At 37.9% G+C, this 11385-nt stretch overlaps 1 protein-coding gene across 1 annotated transcript; it reads right to left on the reverse strand.

The window, feature by feature from the left end:
• Nucleotides 1-2332: 2332 nt before the first annotated feature.
• Nucleotides 2333-9886, reverse strand: LOC134650683 (uncharacterized). Its single transcript, XM_063505616.1, has 5 exons — nucleotides 9657-9886; nucleotides 7921-8068; nucleotides 6983-7176; nucleotides 3872-4095; nucleotides 2333-2616 (listed from the first exon to the last, which is right to left on the reverse strand). The coding sequence occupies exons 1-5, from the start codon at nucleotides 9857-9859 to the stop codon at nucleotides 2333-2335; spliced, it is 1053 nt and encodes a 350-aa protein (XP_063361686.1). The 5' UTR covers nucleotides 9860-9886.
• Nucleotides 9887-11385: the final 1499 nt, after the last annotated feature.

The raw sequence follows: 11385 nt of genomic DNA on the forward strand, positions 1-11385 counted from the left end.
CAAAAAATTCTTCATATATAAAGGTGTAGTACCACGATCCCGACTGTCGGGTCGTCCGGCCTGGGAACGAAATCATAAAGATAAGATAAGATAAAATTTATTAATTGAAATATAAAAAATACCCGATAGTCGGGTATTCGGCACTGAATGTGTTTATAAAATCAAGTTATGCTCATATTTTGCCAAATAACACATTTTGCTGCGGAGTGCTTTGTGGTCCATTTAACGAAACTACAATTTGACTAGAATAACCTGTTTAAACTAGAGATGCCACGAATATTCGGCAACTATTCGGTATCGGCCTATTCGGCCACTTTGCCGAATATTCGGTATTCGGCCGAATGTTGCCTACTATTCGGCTGAATACCGAATATCTGTTGCACCTACTTAAAAAGAAAAATTGCACAATAAAAATAACCAAAAACTATGTACGTATACCTATTTAGAATGTGTTCTTGGAAAGTTGTTAAATAAGAAGAACCTTTTTTGAGCATTTGTTGATTAAAAAACATTTTATTTTTATCATGAGTCTGTTTTGTTTGACTCTATTCATTAATGCTGTTCAACAAAAATATATATTATCTTAGCTAACGTCATCTAACGTTGAGCTTTGTTAGCGATCAGTTTTCATAATAATTGTGACTTAAAATGTTCGCATGTCATGCCGAATTCGGTATTCGGCCGAGAGAGGGGTCGAATATTCGGTATTCGGCCAAAACCACTATTCGGGGCATCTCTAGTTTAAACCCCTGATGTTGGTCAAACGGCCACTTGTTTTTTTTTCTAAGTGTGTGTTATACGCTTTAGTGTCGCCAATTGAGGCTAGAAAGATCATGTAGATTCGTGAAACGGACCAATGAACTTTTATATTTAATTTTTGAACATGGATTTTACTAACATTTGGAAACTTTAATTCGTTGATTGATTACACATGCCAAAGATTGGTTACTGAGAACCGCATAATATTGGACCAGTTTCGTTAGATAACGTAAAGCATTGTTGTGGTGTAGTGTCGTGTATAGACTGTAGTTAACAGTAAAAATACCGTAGTTAGCGGGCGATATTATCAAATTTTCATAACAAATACCACACTAGTGCCTTGGCCCTTGGGATGTTGTGATTTTAAAAATATAAAACACCATATTTGCTGATTTACAATAGGTATGTACGTAGTAAGAGTTATATTTGTATAACGGCCGTTGCACACGGCTCGTAAATACTATCCAAGTGATATAATACTGGAATTGCAGAAGGTTTCGGTTGGGTAATGGGAATATTATTTGGGCAGCAGCCTCCACCGGGAACGACTTGCAAGGTATCATGTGATTTTATGAATAATTATAATTTATTTACGAAATATTGTATATATTGGCTTTTATACTTTGTTTCTACAGATCACAAATTTCTTACCGAGTTTAAAAAATGTAAATACTGAAAATAATATTTTCATATTTGCACATAGGTTAGAATTATGTAAGCTGCACTTGATTGTGAAGGTTTTGTTTATAATTTATGTTGAAATTGATTTATTTAAAAGACATTGTTATAAGCGTAAAAGTATCAGACTAAATGGCCTAAACGGTACCTGTGATTATTTTGTCAGGGATGCATCATACTTCATTAAAAAATAAACCTATTATTGTATGTATTTTGTCCCAATACTCTGGAAAGTGACTCTTGCTGTGTAAGGCTGGCTCTCATTATTAAATATTATAGTTTAATTTTTAATCAATTCGAAGATAGACGACCAGTGTCATAAACATAAATATTTAAGGTTTGTTACCTATACAATAGCAGCTATTGACATTAGGAATTGTTTGATCGGATCTGCATTATAAATAAATTCGAGGTAAATATAAAAACATCATATACTAACTATAAAACTAGAAAATTCTTTAATTCTCAATCCATGCGATGGTCGTACAATCTCCGAATGTGTATTGTGTTATTTGTTTTAATTTGAAGATGTTTATTTTACTTTCACAACGTTATTTAAAATATAAGTGTTATGTACCTACACGAATATCTGGTTTCGTTATTTCCATATCCCCTCCGAATAAATAGAAACCAAAACTAGTTATTTTAATCGATATTAGTTAGTGAGAGACCATTAACTTTACGGTCAACTATATAAAATCAACCTTACGCAATCTACACATCACAGATTCTACACATGTACCCGAAGTAGGTACGCAATGGGACATGTACAGTAAGCTGCAGAGTTAAGTGACACCCCATCTACAAATTTCTATGCATCATAACTTTCAAAAAATAAAACTATGTGCAGCGACTATAATTCATTTACTTATGATCAATGGTACAAATAATATCGTCACAGTTGACCTATAAAAGAAATCCTTTGATATACCGGTGAATTACTATTAATGACATCACCGTAGTTAGAGTCTAGTATTAGGAGCGAGTGTTTCAAAGGGTCCGCAAAGACCGAGGTAGGTACGAGCCTGGGCCCAGGAGAGTGGATGCTGATGAGTTGGGACATGTTGTAGCCATCACGGACGTCCCACGAGAGCACATCGGAGTCGTCGGCGTGGCGGAGGTAGATGTGATGTGTGTCGGAACCGAGAAGGAATACTGGTCGAGTTTGCTCGCCGAATGCTGGAATGAAAGGAGTACAGGTACACTATGGTTCTTTCAGTTTCTCCATGGACGAATAAACAAGACCGACGTCTATAAAAAATCGTGACTCCAATTTTCAGCTTGGTCTCAGGTCTATTCATTATGTTCGGCGCTCAATTGTTAAAATAACTTCCGTTTAATAAGTAGGTAGGTAGTTGATGCTGAATATTAGAGGAAAGCGAATTTGTGTATATGTCACTATCGTCAAAACATTACACAGGAACATTACGATCTGCCTGATCTTACGATCGGCCGCCGACATATATATATTGTCAGTCTTGTTTTATTCGTCCATGGGTTCGTTAACCCTTTACCAGGCTGACAGTTTCAAAATTACAATCGAATGTCAGTCTTACTCGTCGAAAATAGAACCCATGTTTGAAGTGCCGTACCTATGTGGGAAACGTATAGCCCTGAAGGCCCCTGTACACAATGGGCCAGCGCCGGCCACTCCAAGGGACGCAGCCAGCCATGCGGTAGAATGAGATAGCAATATCACTTGGGAGCAAGTAAGTCTAACGCATAAATGCGTCCCTTGGAGTCAGTGCCGGCCCGGGTCCTTGATCAGGGTAGAGCGAAATCGGATTTCCGCGCCATTCGTTGAAGTTTTCAAGCGTATTTTAAACCCTCCCCCCCTCCCCACACTCGCGTCTTTTAAACTTTTTTTTTTCTCATTTTCCATTTTGGCGCCCCCCTTGCCATCCGGCGCCTAGAGCGGCCGCTCCACTCGCTCTACCCTAGATCCAGCCCTGCTTGGAGTGGCCGGCGCTGGCCCATTGTGTACAGGGGCCTTTAGCCTGGTAAATTCGTCAGGCAAGTAAGACCTGATTGGATTCACACATCAACTTATTGTGGCAACTTATAGGTACCTACATAATTATCGTGATAGCTATACATAGTTATAATGAGGCAATCATTCACGTCACATAGCTGCTTAGAGTGAGTCATTGTAAGCCTACTGATTGCAAGGTAAAGTTAGTGGTAACTGCGTTGCCTCTGTTAGTACTAGCTGTCTATATTAAATTAGTGTTGCCTGTTTGTATCATAATTCGATACCGGAGGTCAGGCATGTACCTAATTGGCGTGCTAACCGCACAACTTTATCAGAATTACCTAAGGTTACGATTATGACGGAAATCCAGTGTGTTTACAAGAATGAGTGGACCCGCGTTATAAAAATATTGTAACCGTGCTTTTGAGTTGTTTTCCACTTGGGTAACTTGACCCCACTTACCTCGAAGTGGTAAAGCAGAATTTCGTCTGCGTAACGCAGCACATTCAATTTCTATTAACCCCGGCTGGTGTGCCCTCACTGCCATGAGCACGTTGTGGGCGGGACCGCGCTTCCCCAGCGTAATCTGTAACCCAGAGCTCGGGGAACAAAACAAGACGGTCCACTCGGTGTTGGATGTGGCGTCGCGAACGAGAATCGCTCCTCGAGATGCGTCAGAAATGTATCTGTAAGCAAAACAATTAAGCCTCACATCTCATCTTTAGCACTTGTTAATATATGACACAATTATGTTATTAACAAAAAAAAATTGAGATGGCCGTATTATTCTTAATTTATCTAGCAGTATGGACCAATTGATTTACTGTGTCTAGCTGAAAAAACATTTGACACATGAACCCCCCGTGCCAAGATGACTCACCTCGTTACCTAGCCTCCAATTACATTAAGTGTACTTGTAGAGCTATAGATTTATTACTTTTAATTGATACACAAATTTAAACATTTTGCAATATTACTTATAGTGTAAGACCAATTTGTCTTGCGACCTTAGCAAGTTTATTCGTATGTAAATTGCATAAAACCAGTTAATGGTCATGTCTATATTTAACTGTACAGCGATATCGATCTGCAGTGAATGAATAGATATCTATTGACTTTGCGAATGCTTGCAATTTGAAATGTGCATATAAATTCTGCAGACATGCCCTTGTTTTTTGCCTAGGTACATTTTATTGATTACTTGTCCGCCTTTAGTGACATTTTTTTTTTAGTAATAATTCACATTTTACTTTTTAGCGATGTGCACTTGTGGAGGTATAGAAAACTAGTAAGTAGAATAGGAGAGCTATTATACTCGTGATGTAGCAGGTGGGATGCGGCCACCATTAAAGCTACTTCAATAGTTATTTGTACAACAAGAGATCAAAGTTTGATATTTCTTCGAGTGCTTATTTTGAGTCCCGTGCAAGCGAAAGACTCTATAATAGATTTAGAATCTAAATTCTAATCTAATTTAGAATCTTGAGCGTAGTAAGGGACTCAAAAGCGCACGAGATGTAAATAACTTTGATCTCGTGTAGTACACAACATTTTTCACCTCAGCAGTGAGAACATATTAGAGAACCCGAAAAATGTATTCCTTCTTCATCACTTATGTTTTCTTAAGATATACCAACAATTAAATTTTCACCTTAGCAGCTCGAACAAGGGTAATTTGCTACTTAAAAACAGTGTCGCATTTTGCTCATTTTGTCTCACTCAGTGAGCAAAATGCGATTTTGCTCACGGTTTTTAAGTAGCAAAGTACCCTTGTTCGAGCTGCTGAGGTGAAAAATAAATTTATAAGAAAAGTGGACATATGGTGCGCGCTAAGCATTTACCTACCTATTCATTTAAAACGGAGTGAACTAAAAGTAGGTATATAGAGGGCATATTCAGGTAATAATAAAGTACCTAAATTATTCCATATGCTTACAACTTGCTTAAAATAACAGTGCAGTTTCCAGGAAGGAGGTTGTGTAATATATATTATATAGTATGGTAAGTTTATTGGGCAAGTATTAAACATATCACATGGTGTAGGTACACAACCAGTCTCGATTACGCAAAGTAATCATTATCGGCTCCTCCGTCCGTACGTCTTTGGTAATGTTTCCTTCGCATAATTGATGCGCCTAATGTGTAGTTTTTACAGTATTCAAATTCTAGCATAAATTATAATGAAACATTATATGTAACTAGTATACGAGTAATTTAAGTGTAGATAGTTCGGTAACTCCGTTTTATGACAAGATAAAATATATGTATAATTATCGTCTAACTAGGATATTCCTTGACAATAGGCAGATCTTGATTTCTTCATAGCAAGACTGAATAGGTTACCTACTAATGAACCAGTTAACCATAGGTATTATATACTAGCGACCCGCCCCGGCTTCGCACGGGTTAACAAATTATATACATAAACCTTCCTCTTGAATCACTCTATCTATTAAAAAAACCGCATCGAAATCCGTTGCGTAGTTTTAAAGATCTAAGCATACATACAGACAGACAGCGGGAAGCGACTTTTTAGGGTTCCGTAGCCAAATGGCAAAAAACGGAACCCTTATAGATTCGTCATGTCTGTCTGTCTGTCTGTCTGTCCGTCTGTCTGTCCGTCCGTATGTCACAGCCACTTTTCTCCGAAACTATAAGAACTATACTGTTGAAACTTGGTAAGTAGATGTATTCTGTAAACCGCATTAAGATTTTCACACAAAAATAGAAAAAAAACAATAAATTTTTGGGGTTCCCCATACTTCGAACTGAAACTCAAAAATTTTTTTTTCATCAAACCCATACGTGCGGGGTATCTATGGATAGGTCTTCAAAAATGATATTGAGGTTTCTAATATCATTTTTTTCTAAACTGAATAGTTTGCGCGAGAGACACTTCCAAAGTGGTAAAATGTGTGTCCCCCCCCCTGTAACTTCTAAAATAAGAGAATGATAAAACTAAGAAAAATATATGATGTACATTACCATGTAAACTTCCACCGAAAATTGGTTTGAACGAGATCTAGTAAGTAGTTTTTTTTTTATACGTCATAAATCGCCTAAATACGGAACCCTTCATGGGCGAGTCCGACTCGCACTTGGCCGCTTTTTTTATACTAAGTAGTGATGATATTTGGCCGTTTTGCCATCGTTTCTTCCCATAAGGTGAGACTGAGGGCCCGATTCGAATTTTGTAATAGACATCTATTAGATATCTTTTAGACATCGCCAAGATACGATAACGATATGTTTAAGATCTAACCTGTCAAATTTGACATTTCCGTGATTCTGGAGATACTCTTGAACGATTTCCACAAGATATTACTTAGAGATCTAATTCACATCTAATATATATCTAACACGATCTATCGTAAAAGTGACATTGGTTGCCCGAATTGCGCTGCAAAAGAGAACTAGTTGAAATCTAAACTATAACGTATCTAGAATGGATCTAGTACGTGTCGTCTCTTGTGAATATCTTGAAGTTCGAATACGGCAGTTAGTCCAAACGCTCGTCGGTGTTATAAAAATAAATAAAATCTTGTAAAAAGGTACATGATTTTTAATACTCACACAAAAGGTTTCCCACCTAACCCATAATCTACGGCCACGTTCTGTAGCAGCGAGGAGGGTTCTGCGGTTGTCAGGTCGAGGAGTTTGGTCACCGTACGAAGCAGCGTGCTTACCACCACCACCTTGGGCTTGCACGTGCAGCGCGGCGCTTCGAGCGTGTCAATAATGCCACTGTCCAGTATCCAGAGATTACCCTGCAATATTATTAACACCATTTAACACTTTAAACTCTCGCGTTTTGTACACATATTTAATTACACAAACGGGTCTACCGCTATATAATTTCATTGTTTTTACCTTTACAATACAAGCAATGAAATTATATCGCGGTAGACCCGTTTGTGTAATTAAATATTATTAACACCATTTTAAAGAAATTCTATATTATATTAAGGTACAGAAAGTTTGCATAGTATGTGTAAAAATTCTAGAAAGAGATCATCTGCAAAACTATCTTGTTATTTAGTCGCTAGAAATCCTGCTACGAAGCTGGAGGTCGTGGGTTCGAATCCCGATTAGGGCATTTGTAGCGCGCTAGCGCGCGTAGCCAAACGTGCCAATCGTTAACGTTCCGTAGCGTATTCGTAGTCATCTCTCTATCACTATTCCGTACTAGTGCGGCAGTGACAGTTGCATTTCGTTGATTTCGTTCGCTTACTGAGCGTTAACGATTGCACGTTGGCTACGCACGCTGTTCGTAAAACATCAAGCCAATACTTATGATTGAGAGTATTAATAAAACAGTAAATTCTGCCTTTTGTTTTTTGTGGTTAAGTCCTAACTAAAACTCGGTTCCCTACCCGAGGTGTAGGTAAAAAGGGTATGTAAGTATGATTTTACTTATAAGTAAAATATTTAGCTAATACAGTATACAGGTGTTTGATGATAGGGTTAAAAAACAACGTATAGTATAGTATGATGGTATATTGTTGTCTTACAATATAGTCCAGATGGAAGTCGACAGCGTTCTGTATGCTGCCGCAGTCAGCTACGGTGTGCGCTGGTAGGCTAGGGAAAGGCTCTAATGCTGGACCCTGGCGCCCAGTAACCAACAGCCATACCGTGGCGAGCACACCGCGCTTCATTCTGTTAGGAAAGTAGGTAAGTTAATTTCTTAGATCTGAACCCTTGATACCCTAGCGTTAAGGCATGCGAATTTGAACCTTAAGATTGCGGGTTCGAACCTCGGCTAGTACCTATCTCATGCGGTCTAGCATGAGTTGTGTTCTCACGCGCGACTCCATACATCTTGCGCGACTTCAAGTATGGAGTTGCGCGCGAGAACGCAACTCATGCTAGACCGCCAGTTTCTTGGAACTTATGCCCGACATATTGTTTGATACTTATGTCGGATTTCTAGTCATAGCAATTCATAGGATGCCTAAGCAAAAAATCTGACAATTTTTAAGCACACTGCCTGCAGCCTTGTCTGCACTTCAATCTAACCAGCCTTGTCGAACTTGTTTCAGTACAACTGGTCTTATGCATTATTGTGTACCTAAGGCTTGATTTTATGGTTCATTTTAAGATTATAAAATAAATTTAAACTTTTGGTTGAACTATTAGTAAAACTAACTGTCACCAGGGAGAAAATAAACTACGAGGTGAATGTATAGGGCATATCTACTGAACAAGTGTGGCTGGCCCTTTTTTGTACTGTAATAATATATTTGTTATGTATGACATGGTAAGATATATTTAAACATTGAAAAAAAAAAACAGCCTGTATGACTTAAATTGTCTTTCACCAGCTAACCTCAAGCTGCTCAACCAATATTGGAGTAAGTATACATTTTCATAGTAACTTATTTCTTGAGGGTATACTTTCAATTAACAATTTAGCCAAAAGTATCGTTAGGTATTTATAGAATGGGGAGTTTAATATCAAAATGGCAATTGTGAAACAAATTCACATAAACCCAAATTTCAATTGATTATCGTAAAAAAAGTTAAAAAATCGTACTTGGAACGTAAAATGCTCTAGTGCAAAAACGTATCATTTTCTGTACACCTTTTAGAACAACACTGACCCTCTTTCAGAGATGAGAAATGAAAATGATATTTTTGGCAATAACTTATTTCAGTTTATAATTTCTTACGGAACCTTTGTGAGTTTATGTTCAGCATAATAATACCTAAATCTAGTTTCGTATAATCACGTTTCAGCATTATGCATCAAGTGCATGTAGGTAGGTATAATGATTTATGACCTGCCAATCTAGACTAGACTACATTTCACTTTGTCTATTTAATTAAAGACTAATAATTGCCGTGGCACAATTATTATTACTTTATGGTAACATATGCGTTAGACCCTATGTTGATACTATTTCATATGATCTTGGCAAATATTGTTACTAAAGTTTACTGTGCTGTAGGTCCCCAGGATTGTTCAAGCCTTTGCTTTTAAAAATAACCAACTTGTATTTAATCTAGAAAAAATGTTCCTATTTAAAGTTACTAAGAATTGATTAAATACATCAAACCATTTTGATATCTTGAGGTATCATGTGTCAGCTGTCACCTGTAACCCCCTGTCACCTGTATAATATGTCGCAAAAATAACTGACCCGAACTTATTTGTAGAACCATACTTAAGAGCATGTCATATATTTTTGCGGCCTTCGAAGAGTAACATATTATTGCAGGTGATTGTATAAAATATATCACTTACCTAGGCGTCATTACGTATACGTCATCGTTAAACGAGACGGCTTTTGTTGCAATCACATTTTCTTTTACATACTGTCCACTTCCGGTGAAAAGGTTCAATGCATGTTCACATTCTACGTGCATAGGACCCCCGTACCATGCCACATTGTTAGGATGCGCAAGAGCATAACAGAAAAATGGTATATTGATCAGTAATTGATACATTGTGTTCGCTTTTAACACAATGGTGGTAATGTACCTAATTGGAAATAAAATTTGGTGTAACAGTTAATTCTAAAAATTAACACTAAGCGCGATCATACTTAGAAATATTGCACTGCATAATGCTAATACCCACTCGTATACAGTGTGTGGCCTACAACACGGGCAAATAATTAAAACGTAAATTCTACTCCTCAAACAATAAAACTTTTGTTCAACAGCTTTTTGAAATTATGTAGTCTTAAAATTGTCCCTTTTTCAAACAAACTAAATAATATTTTCAATGTACTTTAAATTCTGTCTAATTGACATTGCCCGTCAGTCTTGTCACCGTACAGGCATAATCAATTTCGTAATACATTGCGTGTTCGAATAAATTTTAAAGTGTTTTAAAATACAAACCACAAGTTATTTTTAAAAGTCGCTGAACAAACATTGTCTAGTTTGAGGAGTAGAATCTACGTTTTAATTTTTCGCCCGTGTTGTAGGCCACACACTGTATATACAAGGTGTTATTTGTAGTAACGAAACGGCCAAACATATTTTAATTACGGTGTGTAGAGGTTGTGAAATTAGGGTTTGTAGAGTTAGGGCGTGTAGAGTTAAAAGCTTGGCTCTATGCGCGATCTCATAACTTTTTGACAGCGCGAGACATACAGCGAGCATAGCTAATGTTGTCAGGCGTGTCTCACTCCGCGATTTCGTCGCTTTGCTACAGGTAGCTAAAAGTACATCCGTTCGGCCCCAATTTTGGGGAAAGCCATAAGCCGCGCGTGGCGCTGTCGCCACCTAGCGGCCATATCTGTGCTGATCGTAACAGACGCGTTTTGTTAGAGAGTGAGTCTTCTGTACTTAGTACTATTATTTATTCTGTGATGTTGTGCACAATTCCGATCCATACAATTGCAAATCAATAAAAATCATTCGAAAAATGTTTTAGAATCCCTGACGAAATACTTATATCGTCCAGGCAAGCTGAGGGCCTACCACGAACACCGAAGTTCGCAAAATGCAGGTTCTTTCTCTATCACTTTAATTAAGCCTTACTTAATTGGAGTAAAAGAGAAAGATGCCCGCAATTTGAGAACTTCGGTGTTCGCGGTGGGCAATCTAGGCTTAAGTATTTTGCATTGTATTACTTGTAATTGACATTGTTTTATTTAATACGCAATGTAATTTTGTAATGAGTAACATTATACCATTGCAAGTTGGCAAGTAAATGGATCGGTGTACGAAATAAAGGATCAGAATACCGTTTCGGTCTGATTGTTTCAGGAACACGAGCTCTTCCGACATTCGGGGCTCGGCTCACATTTCCTCTCGGCGGGTCCCACCATTCATTAACATTGAGGACAAAAACCGATCATTGTGAATGGCTGGGAATGGCATCTGATAATTTACAAACGCTCAAGTGCCGTATCAATCCAGCACGGCTAGCACATGATGGGCGCGACAGTCGACAGGCGAGAAAATGCCGCGACATAGAGCTCTCTCGCGAATCGGTAGCATAAGAGCCGCGCGACAACCCG

Source organism: Cydia amplana, chromosome 9 (assembly GCF_948474715.1).
Source record: "Cydia amplana chromosome 9, ilCydAmpl1.1, whole genome shotgun sequence".
Classification (NCBI taxonomy): Eukaryota; Metazoa; Arthropoda; class Insecta; order Lepidoptera; family Tortricidae; genus Cydia; species Cydia amplana.

What these genes read in the sequence shown, in the direction of transcription:
- LOC134650683 (XM_063505616.1), bottom strand. Translation starts at nt 9,859, where the DNA reads ATGTATCAATTACTGATCAATATACCATTTTTCTGTTATGCTCTTGCG. An exon ending in ACTTCCATCTGGACTATATT is followed by an intron (nt 7,177 to 7,920) that starts GTAAGACAACAA and finishes ATAATATTGCAG; the next exon opens with GGTAATCTCTGGATACTGGA. An exon ending in TTCTGCTTTACCACTTCGAG is followed by an intron (nt 2,617 to 3,871) that starts GTAAGTGGGGTC and finishes CTTTCATTCCAG; the next exon opens with CATTCGGCGAGCAAACTCGA.